Source organism: Mobula hypostoma, chromosome X1 (genome assembly GCF_963921235.1).
Source record: "Mobula hypostoma chromosome X1, sMobHyp1.1, whole genome shotgun sequence".
In the NCBI taxonomy this organism is placed as follows: Eukaryota; Metazoa; Chordata; class Chondrichthyes; order Myliobatiformes; family Myliobatidae; genus Mobula; species Mobula hypostoma.
Genome location: NC_086128.1, coordinates 9,474,767 through 9,490,525, shown reverse-complemented (window position 1 = coordinate 9,490,525; position 15,759 = coordinate 9,474,767). Strand labels below are relative to the sequence as shown.

The 15,759-nt window shown below is 40.9% G+C and overlaps 1 protein-coding gene across 7 annotated transcripts in view; it reads right to left on the bottom strand.

Moving 5' to 3' along the window:
• map3k3 (mitogen-activated protein kinase kinase kinase 3) overlaps window positions 1–15,759 on the bottom strand; it is a 188,224-nt gene that overhangs the window by 103,777 nt on the left and 68,688 nt on the right. For all 7 annotated transcript variants that reach the window (XM_063037293.1, XM_063037291.1, XM_063037290.1 and 4 more), the window contains 4 exons: window positions 9,927–10,000; window positions 7,663–7,730; window positions 5,372–5,464; window positions 2,968–3,159 (listed from right to left, as the gene is read on the bottom strand). In XM_063037293.1, the coding sequence (XP_062893363.1) occupies window positions 2,968–3,159; window positions 5,372–5,464; window positions 7,663–7,730; window positions 9,927–10,000 (427 nt within the window). The remainder of the gene's footprint in view (window positions 1–2,967; window positions 3,160–5,371; window positions 5,465–7,662; window positions 7,731–9,926; window positions 10,001–15,759) is intronic.

Sequence of the window (15,759 nt, the reverse complement as noted above, 5' to 3'; positions counted from 1 at the left end):
ACACTACGCCGGATAATTTTGAAAAAGCCGGTTTCGAGTAAAAACGACAGGCGTACACACTAAGCATTTTCCAAAATATCTCTGTCCACACTAACACGGATATTTGGGCGAATCTCCTCCTTCTGGGCATGCGCAGGACACACAGAAAACAAGTGAAGAGGAAACGATATACTTGGTGCGCGTTTGTCCAGTTACAGAGTAGAAAAACTTAAAAGGAATTGCTCTTGGCTCTCGCGCAGGAGGACTTAAAACAAAAAAAAACACAAATACTGGAGTGTATGAAAGCAACCGACAGGGAGTTCACGGACAGTATGACCCGGCTGACAACGAACATTGAAAAACTGACTAACTCTGTTGCATTAATAAAGCACCTTGTTAAATGTATAAAACATGTCTGCATCAGTGTTATCTTGTATTTCCATACAATGTTACATTAGGCTGTTACACATCTATTGTCAGAAGTACTTACATAAATAGGTAAACCACCTTCATACAAGCAGGGACAGAAAACAGAGCAAAGTGAATATGCTTATTTATTCAGTAAGTTATAGGTCAAAGTATTTGGTGAGTACATTTCTAACTCTTCTGGCTTCAGTCTCGTTGCCGTCTGTTCTGAAATTGTTAGGTTCTGCGAAGCGCAGAATCAAATATCACTGTGATGATTGTACGCTCTAGTATCAATTGTTGGGGGGGAGGGGAGAGAGAGAGAGAGAGGGGGAGGGGGAGGGGGAAGGGGAGGGGGAGGGGGAGGGGGAGGGGGAGGGGGAGGGGGAGGGGGAGGGGGAGGGGGAGGGGGAGGGGGAGGGGGAGGGGGAGGGGGAGGGGGAGGGGGAGGGGGAGAAGAAGGAGAAGAAGGAGAAGAAGGAGAAGAAGGAGAAGAAGGAGAAGAAGGAGAAGAAGGAGAAGAAGGAGGAAGAGGAAGAGGAAGAAGAAGAAGAAGAATTTTCAGATTTATTCACTCTGGAGACCGTTTCTGAAAATCTCCGTTTTCGGGGGATGAAAACACCATTTTAGTGTGGACAGAGTGTCAAAACGAAGAGAAAAAGGTTCATTTTCAAAATTATCCGGCGTAGTGTGGAAGTAGCCTGATATAGCATCAGCAATCTTGGTTATACTTCATCTCAGCTATTGAATAGCTTCCCAACTTGAGAACGACTGACAATTCCCACTCTCTTTTCTGATGCTTAATCAACATTCTACCCATGGTGACACGTTGTCCCAATCTTGTAAACTCTTATTAGTTTGAGCACAACTAATCTAGTGTTCTAACAAAAGTTTTGAAAGTCCAGTATTACTTCACTGGCTCCAGCTACCCTTCTGCAGTTACATCCTCAAAACTTTATTTGCAAAGTGATATAGATATCTCTTGGAAAAATACAGAGAATATTTTAAACTTAGATTATTAAAAGATAGAACTACTGGGGTGGACAGCAGGTTTGATAAAATAATGGCAAATAATATGTAAAGTAGGAAAGATAACTGAAGTCAAGAGCATGGTTTTTAGACTGGTCTTCCTTGGGAATCAAGGTTCTTATTACTTCTCTCCATAAACATCCATCTATCTTGGATTTGACAGCTGGACCAACTGTGTAAAGGACTGTAAACTACTTGGAGAAAAGGCCAATTGATAGATTAAACAGACTTCAAATTAAATTTAACAGGGAACACAAGCTGATACACTTTGATAGTCTTGGAGACTTTGGTTCAGGAGGCTTTGGTGACAGGTGGCTGAGCAGGTATGAGCAAGTAAATTGTTCCTTAGAATACAGTCACTACTAGAGTAGCAGGGTTGGTAGAACTGAGACTGGCTCTGAGGCCAAGGAAGAAGTCAGGCCGTAGTGATAGAAGATTTAACAATGAAGGGGACAGACAAGATATTCTGTGACTGCAGAAGAGACTCCAGGATGTTGTCAGGGATATCTCAGAGTGATGCCTGACCTAGTGTATTCTCAGACTTTGTGGAAAGCAAGAGAAGAAATTACATACGCCCTTGCAGAAAATTTTACTTTATTTCTGGCCACAGGTGATGTTCTAAAGGACAGGAGAGCAGTTAATATGCAGATGGAGGATTAGCTACCTGAGCACAGTTAGCATGGATAAGTTGGGCTGAAAGGCCTGTTTCCATTCTGTATGATTCTCTGACAAACAAGAAAAGATATACACTAAATAGTAAAACTTCAAAGGAAGCAGACACAGATTTATACATGAAAAAAAGTCTCTAATTTACTAATCAGGGTTACAGAGTTCAAAAGTAAAGAATACTGGCAACAACCAGTAATGAGACTGCAATTATGACACTGTCCATTTTGGATAACATACTTTAGGACAGTTGCTGAATCTGCAGAATGACGAAGAAGAAATCACTATGACAACAAAGATAAATAAGAGGTTTCCATATGTGGAGATTACAGAAGCTGTCACTCAAAAAAAAATTACAAGGAGACTAGAAAGCAAAATTATGAAGGTCTGCAAAAAAAAAGTATAGAAACATTTACCCTTGCCCCACTAGGGGCAGTTTGGAAAAAAAAGAATTCAACATCAGGTGGTGTTGAGGCACAACAAACCATGCCAGAAACCATAGTGAAATTATATGCACTATCACTCTAAAATCCAATATTAAAAGCTGGAGAAATCTGTAAAGATACAAAAATAAGATGAAATTGACTGATCTTTCATGACTGCATGAACATAAACTGCATAAATAGTGACCTTACAGAATTGACTGAATTCCATGAAAGACCTTTTCCAACTGTAAAACTGATTATATTCCATCCCCTGCTGTAGCTCTTTCTTTCTGGAAATGTGTTCAGGCAACCTAAAGCCCCCTGATAAACCCCCTAGAGTTGTGTGTATGTCCATATAAGGGCATTCAAAGGCCAATGAAATGCCAAAGAAAGTAGACTTGAATGCATTCTGCGCTGGCAACATATTTACAAAGCTTTCAAAACAAAATGAAAAGTAGCCTACATTTAGTGGAAACATTCCTCTCCTGTACTGAGAGCGTGCTTTCACTGTCTCCGCTGCGGATTCTCCCTCGGCTGTCCATGTACTGAGCTGCTAAACCCATGTTCTCTCCATTTGTACTTAGTGACCGACTGGATGGCACAAGAGTGAACAAGTTCCCCTGCTGTCGGCGAATTCTCGGAAACGTTCTCCGCCCTGAAAAATACAACACGTACTTGTCAACACTATCCTTGATACATTAAACAAGTCCATCTGAAAAAGCAGGCAAAGGAAAAAAAATCACACCAGATTTCAACTATTAAAGTACGAAGTACTTATGTAGGCATTAAACATGTTAAACAATGATACATGGTTCCATGCAATTTCCACATGCACCAAATGCATCTTGCAAACTCACATTTAGTGGCTGAGTGACGATGGCGGCAAATGATTTACCTCAATCACAGTCAAGCCTGATCCCACCCTCACCAAAATTTTCTCAAATGCTGATCTTTCACCAAGTCACCAGCAGCAATTGAGAGGAGGCACAATGGCCATCTCCTGCCTCAGCTAAAATGTAATAACTCAGTGATGCTCCTAATCAAGGCTGGGATCTTCCTGAATTATGACTCAGATCCTAATGACTAATCCTCAGTTACCGACTACAACAGGTTTCACTATTCTGGAATGAATTACCAAAAGTTTTGACAAATTCTTTGCTGGAAAGTGATTTAATCTTGTGGTACAATGCTGCAACTCAAAATACAAAAAGAAAAAAATTGTCATAAAATTATGGCAAAGCATAATTGGTTCAAGGAAGGACAAAATGCCCACATGAAAATAAAGCAGCAGTCAAGAGAGGCAGAGTTAATTACTGTCTCCTTTATAAAAGCAGAAACTGGGGGAAAATACTCCGCAGGTCAGACAGCAACTGTTGAGAGAGAAACAAAATTAATATTTCAGGACATGGCTTTTTTTTGCATTCCCCACTTTCCCCTTATGACCTTCACTTGAAGCATCCTAGAGTGGCCCAGACTAGCCATTAGGAGAAAAATGAAAACAGCTCTTTTATAGCATGTGGATAGTACCATCTGCAGTTTAACAAATGGGGAAATACAAGTGGTAACTGGGGAAAATCCTGGTAATCCCAAAGGTCACAACTTTAATTTTAAAGACAAGAGATTCTGTAGATACCGGAAATCTCGAGTAACACACACAAGATGCAGGAGGAAATCAGCAGGTCATACAGCATCTTTGGAAAGGAATAAACTGTCGATGTTTCAGGCTGAGACTCTTCACATTAGGACTTGAAAGAAAGGGCACAGAAGCCAGAATAAGAAGGCAGGATGAGCGGAAGGAGTGCAAGTTGGCAGGTGATGCGTAGGACCAGGCAAGAGGGAAGGTGGATGGTATGGGAGAAGGGATGAAGAGGGGATAGGTGGGAGAGGTAAAGGGCTGAAGGAGGAATCTAATTGAAGAGGACAGTAGACCATGGCAGAAAGGAGCAACCGGTGCTGAAGACAGAAATAAGGAAGATATAATTGAAACAGACATATACAGAATAAGATGGGGGAGACAAAAAGCATATAAAAAGACAGTAGAATGAAGAAACAAACGGAGGGTACATCGGTGACATCAGGTACTGTTACATCCAGTCACTCAGTGCTTCCCTCCATCTTGTCAACATTCTGGCTAACTTTAGCTATTTTCTTGAGAGCTTCAAGTCCTCATGCAGCTAGCAAAAAGAAGGGGAGAGTTATAGCGATAACTGCAAATGCCAGTTTAAGCTCACCACTTCTTTGAATTCAGGTGTTCAGATCCTTTGCTTTAATGGACTTCAAGTTCAGTTGTTGTAGCAGCAACAAAAGGCACATTGATACAAAATCAACAATTTCAGAGCTTGGGATTCTTTCATGTTATTTGAACATTTATTGGCAAATGTTCAGTCCAGTTTATGCCCTTTTTGTTAGGGATGAACAGAATCAGAAGGCTTAAATTGGCTGTTTTATGCTCCTTAACCTCAGAGTGTGGAGCATTTTCTGTCTTTGTTGCAGATTTCTTGCAATAGAGGTATTTTGCCTGTGTATAATATGATAGAACATGATTGTAACTAACCACCATCAGGCAGGAGATTTGCTGATGCTTTCCTAAGTCAGCTGAAACAGCTCAGATGAAAGAGCTGCATTATCTGTGCAGTGGGGCCCAATTATGTATCCTATAACAAGCTTGCACCATAATGAAATGCAATATGAAGGTTGCAATCTTTACATTTTGAAAGTACAGAAACTACCCATTCATATTTAATGTTACTCTTGCAGCTTGTTACCCAATCCACTCACTGTATAAAGACATACTGATTCTGATGTCTCTGTGAAATTATTCCACACCCATTTTTAGCAATACAGCATGTCCACTATTTCATCCTTACCGTCACCATAATCCTTTTGGTGTAGTGGTATGTGGAAATGTCGGGGATAGGTCCCTCCTTTTCCAGCCTTATCTGGAACATGATTTTCACGATCTGACAAAAGGAAGGAACATAGAGGCAGCAATAATTTATGACTGCAAATAATTTTGCTATCAAACAATTCTAACCAAGGTCCAGTTATATACAGTTCTGTGCGCAACATACTGGAGACATATCGAAACCCAGTAACAGTTCAAAGCAGTACTATCCTAGTCCTTTGTTTGCCCCATTTTCTCCCAAATCATTTGCATGGCACTCACTGCATGCTGCCCTCCAGTATCTGAAGGGGGGCAGGGGGAAGAGAGGAGTCTATATAGGCTGTTGGAATGGCCTTCACATAATTCAACCTTAAAAATACAAACTCAACAACCACCTCCTGTCACTAACATATCTCACCCCCACCACACCCTGGCAATGTAATATTGCCGTGTGTCTTTCTGATGAATACATCACACATTACAGATCATGGCATAATGATGCAGCTTCTCAGCTCCAGTAACCAGGGTTTAATAAAGGCCTCCCATGCTGTCTGTGTGGAATTTGCAGGTTTTCTGTGGCCACACGGGTCTCCACTAGGTGCTCTGATTTTTCTTCCACATCCAAAAATGCAGGCTGCTGTAAATTGCCTCTGATATGTAGATGTGTGGTAGAATTTGGTGGTAATTGATGGAAATGTGGAGAGAATAAAACAGGTCAATGCAAATGGGTGGGGGCAGAGCTAAGATGGTGCCAGAGGGCGACTTCTCCCAGCTCATCAGCAGAACAGTTAAACTCTTCTTATTCCAATGCCTCCATTTTCCTTTTCAGTGCTGCTGGGGTCCAATCAGGATCTTTCATCTACAGCAGCACTCAAAGTGCAGTTCTGCACTATGGCATGTTGCTGTTCTTGCAGATCGCCATTTGGCTGTGTTTCGACATGACAAGGTTCAGCCGGAAGTCAGGCGCCTTTGGGGCCTCTGAGGCCCTGTGGACACAAATTCTCGCCAGTGTCGTGTACTGAAGTGTACCGGGAGCCAGAACATTGAAGACAATGAGAGTGGCTTTCGGAGGGCTCTGCTGATTCTTATGTCAGGGAACTCAAAATAAAAAAAGGGGGGGGGGGTGTGTGTGTGTGTGCGCGCGCGCGCGCGCATGTGACAGAGAGATGTCGAATTGTTGGAGCGAAGTTTTTTTTTGATGGACTATAGACTCTGCTCCCTTTTTGGAGTCTTTGCTTTCGCTTGCATGGTTGGTGTTGAGAATACTAATGCTTTATACCAGAATAATTTGTGGGAGGGGTAGAGGAGGGAGGGGGGGGGTTGATGCTGCTTGTGTGGGAGAGGGCAGGGGTCTTTAGGGTTCTGAAGTTCTTCTGTCATTCATTCTTTGGGGGCTTTTCTTCTGTTTTGAGGATGTCTGCAGAGAGTAAAAATTTCAGGTTGTACATTGTATATATTCCCTGATATTAAATGGAACTATTGCTCAATGTTTTGTGAGGATTCAGTGGGCCAAGGGGCAGTTTGATTGTATCCAGGATATCACCTTACTTAAATCCTACCAATAAATCTATTTTGTTACCCATGAAACTTGATGTCTGCTTCCATTACAGGACAAGATACATACTGCAGCTGTTAAGCCTGTAGCTAACCTACTCCAAGAACAGCTCAGGAGTCAGTGTACAGCGGGCTTATGTTAGATGGGTGGAATGTGCATAAAAAATAGAAGCAATGTTTGCGACCTAGTCACTGAATTTTTGAGATCATGTTGGTCTCAAAGGGCTCTTTAAACAAGTGCTGGCATGTTAATCCAATGTCAATAATAATGCACCAAGTCTGACATGCCATGCTCAAGTGCAGGGAAATAGAACACGATCTCAAGATCGTGCTAAGACCTCGTGATTACAAGGTAGAAAGCACTGGTCAGATGGAGGAGAAATTTCCCTTCAAACTTTTCATGCAAGTACTTCCACAAAGCTACAACCTAGTACAGTGAAGCTTTCTCCACTGTGCTAAAGTGCCTTAACTACATCTTCAAAAATACAGCACCTCTCTGACTCTCACATCAATGTGACTTCCATTTCTCATGTTAGTCACCTTTGCAACTTTATTGGAGTGAAAGCAAATCAAGTTCTCAAAAATAAAAAGGCTATTGCAACAGCCCACTACGCTGACCTTCATTAACCCTTCAGTCTATTCTGCTCAAATCTGCAGCTGTAGCATTTGGAAACAACAATGAAAGGTGATCACAAGCTCATGATATAATCCCAAACCTACCCAAGTATAGTTGTCTGTTGTCAGGGTAGCTCTGCGCTCTGGACATACGAGACTTCCGATATGATGGACTGCAAATTAAAATGAAAGTAACAATGTCAATAAAACAGTGGCAGTGTCTGCTTAAGAACACTGGTGTCAAACAATATCAATGACACAGTTAGTTCCATGGGATAGACAAGTGCAGTAAAAGGTCAATGCTGCAGCTATTGGCTTTGGAATTGGTTCACTTATCCTTCACTTATTAGGAGGTATCGCAGGGACAGCATTGGTGGTGTCTTCCAAGAACCTGCTCTCCAGCCTGTTTCAGAAGCAAGCAGGAATGAGCTTTTAAATTAGCTTTTTTCAACTCGTTTTTGATCATTATATACCCCTTTCCTCAACTGACCAAAAGCTGTGTTGGTGTATTGCACACAATGGTGAATTTCCTCATCAATGAGCTGAGGTGTGTCTCCCAATAAAGTGAAGTGGCCATGAGCACAAGAGATTCTACAGACGCAGGAACTCTTCAGCAACACACACAAAATGCTGGAACAACTCAGCAGGTTAGGCAGTACCTATGGAGGGGAATAAACTTAACGTTTCGAGCCAAGGCCCTTCATCAGGACTGGAAAGAAAGAGAGCAGAAGCCAGAGTAAGGTTTGAGGTGGGGTGGGGGGGGGGGAAAGAAGGGTCAGGAGTACAAGCTTACCCCTCTCCTGCTTTTTCCCCCCACCATCTTATTCTGGTTTTTGTCCCCTTCCTGTCCAGTTCTGATAAACAGTCCAGTTGACAGTTTTTTCCTCTCCATAGAAAGTGAAGTCGTTCCCATTTACCAGCAACTTGTCATGCACCTTATTATTAAAGGGCAGTGTTGTGTAGTAAGGCAGATTGGTAATAGACTTGTGTTTTGTGATCATTTTATAATCAGTGAACATCAAAAGGCTTGGAGCTCAGTCTCTGAGTGAGTTCAAACACAAGTATGCAAATCACACTTGAAGTTGCTGCATGATGAAAAGCATGTCCAGTGCCTCTTGGTGAACAAAATCCGTTCTCTGATCCATGGTTCAGCCATTGACGGTGGTTCCATGTGGCAGACAGCAGAGACTAATACACACACACACCCCTCAGAAATAGCAATACACCAAGGGTTTGGAGGAGGGTTGGCAGGTATCAAACTATGGCCAACCAATCTGCTTTAGCCACTGACAATCCATACCAGGATAAGTTATCTCATATTGGGATAAGAGTGCACGTAATTGCTGGCTTTCAACCAGTGACCAAGAACTTGAGCACTGCAAATGATGTAATGGCCTTACTCATGGTACCATTGAACATCACTAAGTCACTGGTTCAAGACAACGGATAAATGTCATAGACAAACTTTTACCATCTGGACTGCCCCGTCAGGCAAATGGCAAAACATAGAAGAGATAACTTCTCACACATTTTAATTCCACGTCCCATTCCCATTCTGATATGTCTATCCACGGCCTCCTCTACTGTAAAGATGAAGCCACACTCAGGTTGGAGGAACAACACCTTATATTCCGTCTGGGTAGCCTCCAACCTGATGGCATGAACATTGACTTCTCTAACTTCCGTTAATGCCCCACCTCCCCCTCGTACCCCATCTGTTACTTATTTTTATGCACACATTCTTTCTCTCACTCTCCTTTTTCTCCCTCTGTCCCTCTGAATATACCCCTTGCCCATCCTCTGGGCCCCCCCCCTGTCTTTCTTCCCGGACCTCCTGTCTCATGATCCTCTCATATCCCTTTTGCCAATCACCTGTCCAGCTCTTGGCTCCATCCCTCCCCCTCCTGTCTTCTCCTATCATTTTGGATCTCCCCCTCCCCCTCCCACTTTCAAATCTCTTACTAACTCTTCCTTCAGTTAGTCCTGACGAAGGGTCTCGGCCTGAAACGTCGACTGTACCTCTTCCTAGAGATGCTGCCTGGCCTGCTGCCTTCACCAGCAACTTTGATGTGTGTTGCAAGAGATAACTTCAGCTTCTTTAAGCTGCCCAAATGAAAGGTTTTGCCTTTATCAACAGTCAGGTGCACTGTAATCTTCAAGAAGCCCCTAGAACATGTAATTTTAAGTTTTCAACTGTTTGTTTCAATTCCCTTTGTTACCAAGAGTAGTGAAGCTTGCTGGATTACAGTTTCACATTACCAATTATGCACCAGCCAATATTGTATACTCTTGCAATGAACCCACCACATCAGCAACAAAAATTATCCCACAGGCTGACAGAATCGAATAAAGCAGCCGCTTGCACCTACCTTTCCGCTCGTCTATCCAAAGACTGGCAGCTGCTTGATATTGAGTTTTCAGTACTGCTCTGAGGCTCATATATCTGTAAAAAATAACACGCTAATATGAATCTACAGTAAGTCTACAATGACCCATGAAATAAGCAATGTTTTTAATAATTTGGGCTTTTGAAAACAGTGATATAGGCTGTGGAAAAGCAGTGGCCACCAATGTACAGTATCACAGGGGCATGCATCAAGCTGGGCGAGCAGGGAGAGGAAACATTTGGGACTGTGGGAGTGAAGTAGGGAAAAAAAAGAGGCCTTGGAAAAATATACCAGAGACAATCACCATCCTCATATCCTCCAGCCAAACTTTAGAAACCTAGGAGGTGAAGGTTGGGGGGTGAATTTTGAAGGTGAGGGAAGAACAGGGTGGAAAACAAAGACTTGTTTGACAAGAAACAGAGCATTTTTAACAGCAAAGCTTTTATATTTGTCAAACTTTTATGAGCTCATCATATATTCGAGAGCTGTTAAATCACTAAGGAATACATCTAATCCTTCAGATATTTGGTTGTGACTCAGAAAATTTTGAAAATCATCATTAACAGGCAATCATGACATCAAAACCATAAAAATTTCATCCAGATTATTAATTTAAATCTGCAAAACACAAGTGTTATTATTTGTGTGATCTTTATTCATACTATTAATGTTATTAATATCTCCGATATTCTAAGTATATCAATTGGATTGTCGTAATTGCAAGTTTAATATGATTTTGATCACTGTATTAAAGAATGATGGAACACAAATATTTTTGAGCAACAGCCTGCTGGATGAACTCAGCAGGTCGACTAGCATCTGTAAGAGGGAAAAAACCATACATTAAACAATGCAACTTTCTGCATTAAATTCTTTTGTCCATATTTTAAGATCCTCTCACTTTTTACATCTTTCCCAAATTCTGAATAGTCTGCAAAATCTAAAATTATGCCTTAAAATTTGGCTGTTGTTATATCAAAACCAAAGCACCAAGGAGTTTGCTGCCTTTTACAAATGGCCATATTAGTTCAGCGTCCAGTCTGGTATTAAATGAAGAAGGGTAATATTTTGTTAAGTTTATTTTTCATGTGATAATTTCATCTCTGATCAGCGTCTCCAACTTAACCTAACACTAATAAAAGAATGCTTGCAGGTTGATCCCTCTCCCTTATTTGAGAACAACATTCTCCATACATCTGGATTTTTACTAGAGCTTCCTTAACTCCACTTTTACCTACTTAAGGAATCTAGGAATTAGACAGGGATTCTTCTCTACATTGAGTGCTGAGAACCTGAAATAACTATTGTGATGCTGTTACCATCCCCCCTTTATTTCAAATGAAAAACTGATGCAAAATACCTACCTACTACTTCAGCCTCATCTCAGCTTCTGTAGAATCACTTTTTGACTTTTGCTCAACTCTACTCTTTCCTTTTCTTTATATTACTTATATGCTTAGAAAGTAAACTGGTTCCTTTCAAGCCACCAATGAATCTAGTCTCACACACCCTCACTGACCCTTTTATTTCCATTCACAGTTCATTGTACTTTCAGTTTAGTTCCCTTTTTATCATTTCACTTCAGTCAACTTAACCAGGAAGCTCTACTTTTGAATGTCCTTCCCCTCTTCCAACCCCCCCCACCAAATGGGAATATATTTAATGTGTACTCAAAACATCTGCTCACTGAAGGCTTCCATCAATTGGCCATCTTTGTATTTTGCATCTTTGATAGGACCCTAACTATTGAAATTTGATACTTAATCCAACTTGACTGTTCTTTTCTATAAATAATTCCTCTAATTATGAGAAAATCTCAGTAAATAACATGGATTTACTGTGTGGACACAGCTTAGCATATGACTGGTTAAGTTTATACTGTACGAAATATAAAGCAGGCATTTCCAGTGCCTTGCTCATGCTCTATTATAGTCTACAGCTAATTCTACCCCACAAGAAATTGCTACTGTATCTTTTCTTGCATCCCTAATACCCCCAATTGTATTTCCCTCCTTTGCAAAACATTAAAATGCCATCTTCACAAAAGTTGACTTGTGTACATTCAGCAACTGTTGTTACAAGGGGAAAAATGTTGCTCAAGGGAATGAACTGTTTTAGTTGCAAGAGGGAAAGACAATACCAAAGTATTCATCAAGAGCTCTAGGTCTGCTGAAGGCACCACTAATGAAGTACATTACTGTATGTGCACTGCAAGAGACTACTGAAACAGCAGAAAATGTACCTGGTGTACTTTGTACCATTTTTCCCTTAATGGTAACAAAATTTAAAAAACCTTATTAACTATTTCTGATATCTTATTGCTTGGAGACTGGCTAACAGAAAGCTAATGGTGACTAAACTGTAAAATGTTTTTGGTGTCGAACACTTAACCATTTTCTGAAAATAAGATTTGCCATTTGTTTCCCATGAAGTGTCAGCCCTGAAGATTTCAGGTAATGTTACAACACTGTTTGGAATCAATATCACAAAGCAGAAGGATTCCTGTCTGTTTTCACCATCTCAGACTACTTTCCTCGGCCAAAACCAATCAACGTACTATCCGATGAGTTATCTTCCATATTAAGCATTAAACTGAGGTTCTGCTCAATAAACGTCACTGAATGTTGGTGGAACATTCCTGTGAACAAGTTGTCCAATTCATTTCTTACATAATAAAAGTAACTGGATTTCAAAAAATCGTTAAAACAATTCAGTAACTAAAATAATACTGAAGTGTTTCTCAGCACCTCGGAGTCATGAAAAGGCTTGTGCTAATGCAAGTTCTGATTTTTAAAAAGAGCAATTGAGGGAGTCTTTCCTTCAGGCACAGACAGAATAAACAAGTTATGCAAAAAAGAATGAAGCCTACATGCTTTCAATGAGGTAAAGAGCAGATGGTGAGTCACTGAGGTCGGCTCTGGCGTTGAATCACCATGCACAGTACAAGCAGAGACCTGAGAGCAGATGGCCTGTCTGTCTGCGTTCCCTGCCGAGGAGTGTTACAGGAAGTAAAAGCTGTGGAAGGTTATTTGGATAAGAAAGTGCTTCAGAAATACATCAGAACTGTGGAACTCCAGGTGTCTTTGCATCAGACAGATAGACTGCAGTTTTTCCAGTAAACTAATGGATACGTTTGGGGATTTAGATAACAGGCAGTCAGTTTATGGTGGATAGGAGATAGAGAACAGTGTAGGAATGGGAACAAGTCTATAAGCATAAAGTCAATACAAAGCAACTGCAGAAGCTGCCACTCCACAAGCACAAACAGGAAATATGGCAATACGAGTGGCCTGTAATTGTCTTTGATTCAGAAACCATAAAGACAGCCTTTTATAAATATCTGTTCTGGTTTACATGTTGGCTTCCACAGCCTCTATGCATAGGTTTGTTTCATCATGAACAACAAGCATTCAATGAAATTACTCTGCTACACGAAAAGGAACAAGTAATTACAGAGTTCTCTGGAATCAAATGAAAACATTGTTGGCATTCAGAGATCAGCTATACTTTTATTAGAATGGTCCTCTTCCCAACAAATTTTTCCCCTAATTTTTAAAAGAGTGCCCAGCAGCTGATCCTAACTTTATACTGAGAAGTTTTGAAGATTGAGGTGGATATCTGAGGCCCACCAGGGATGATTCAAACAATGAAACTGTCTCCCCTCTTCTCACCCCAAGCTCCTACTTGGGAAACAGCACAAGTTGCACTTAACTTCACAGGACTTTAAGGACACTTCCTTCCTGCCTTCTCAGGGGCAAACAGTGCCAATAGTATCACTACATTCATTCTTCACTTTACAAAAGATCCTTTTCTGGAAACGTTATGATTTTGCTTTAACTGAAAAGTTGGGCATTTCAATACCATGTATTCTTCTTAGTGAGTGTTATAGTGGAAAAAAATTTGTTTTGCTGTAAACATATATAGAAGCAGAAAATTTGTAGATCAAGGAACTCCTGGATAAACAGCTGCAACCAGGATGCTGTGGATGCATTAACTGTCTGTAACTGATCAGTGTGCATACATGGCACACAGCATCCAAATCTAAATGCTGACATTAATTTGCATCACACAAGTTACCACAAATCAATTACTGTGGCTGACAGGATGACAATAGGGGGAAGAATGACCCCTATTATGGTTGCCTATTGTTTTTTTTCCAGAAAAAATTCTGTTTAAGTTACATGAGACTGGCACATGAAAAACTCATTCCAGGAAACAGATTGATGACTTTGCCTTTCTTCTGACAGAATTTTTGAAAGTGATAGGTAGAATCATAAATTGCATCCCAGAACTGTAGTTAAGACAAATGTAATATGGACTTTACATGGTTGACAAGACTGGCATGAGCAATCCTAGCTGTGTGATCCACAGCACAAGAAGAAGTCAATAGGAAGGGAGTTGTCCTCAATACACTTGGTAAAGGTCTTTGAGGTATCAAATTTTGTGAATACAAATTTTGAACATTACTCTTGGCACTTGACAGGTCACATACGATTCCCACTCTGCTGTATTTGGTTAGAGCCTTTGAAAATTGTCTTCTCTTTCCCTGAATGATTCCTTCAGTTAGTTGATCAGAGCTTTAAATTTCCTGCCTTTATACCCAAGTGTAAAATGAGATAATGGCAATGAAGACAGGAATGTAGGAAGAGGTAGAGGCCAAGGAATTAGAAAAAGTATCTGAGTTATAATTTCTACAAAAAACTTCCAATGTTGAATACAAGCCCAAAAAAGTGGCTGGAGGAGCTGTGCAACCAAAGGCAGGAGAGATCCTAAGACATAGGAGCAGAATTAGGCCATTTGACCCATTGAGCCTGCTCCACTGCAGACAGCTTTCATCACATCCAACAGGTGATGAGATAGACTGTAGGATTGAGGCCAACACACGGAGATGACAGGGTTCTGAAAGAGGTAGCAGAAGACATTGTGGAGGCATTAGTAATGATCTTTCAAGAAACACTTCCAAGAATTACAAATGTCACTCCACTCTTTAAGAGAGGGAGGCAGAAGAAAGGAAATTATAGGCCACTTAGCCTGACTTCAGTGGTTGCGAAAATGTTGGAGTCCATTATTAAGGATGACAAAGTGCCATACTTGAGGTTGCTAAATAAGATAGGAGCATCTAGTATTACAAGAAAGATATGGCCATAGATAGAAGATTGGCTGACTGGCAAACTGCAAAGAGTGGAAATAAAGAAGGTCTTTTCTGGTTTGCCGATGGTAATTAGAGGTGTTCTACAGCAGTCTGTGTTGGGTCCACTACTTTTCATGTTATATATTAATGATCTGGATGATGGATTCAATGGCTTTGTGGTCAAGTTTGTGGATAATATGAAGATAGGTGGAGGGGCAGGTAGTGTTGAGGAAGCAGGGAGTCTGCAGAAGGGCTTGGATGGATTAGAATAGATATAGATACTTTATCGATCTCAAAGGAAATTGCAGTGTCACAGTAGCATTACAAGTGCAAAAGTGCACAGATATACAAATATAAGAGGAGAAGTAAGAAAGAATAAGAAACAAGTTACCTCAAACAGTCTAACAGGAGGGGTTCATTGCTTCCCCAGCTATAGGTTGACTCATTATAGAGCCTAATGGCCGAGGGTAAGAATGACCTCATATATCAAGCTCCTTGGAGCAGCACAGTTGTCTTAAGTCTATTACTAAAAGTGCTCCACTGTTCAGCCAAGGTGCAATGCAGAGGGTGAGAAACATTGTCCAGAATTGCCAGGATTTTCCGTAGGGTCCTTTGTTCTACCAGTCTCCAGTGTGTCCAGTTTGACTCCTTTCACAGAGCCAGCCTTTCTAATCAGTTTATTGA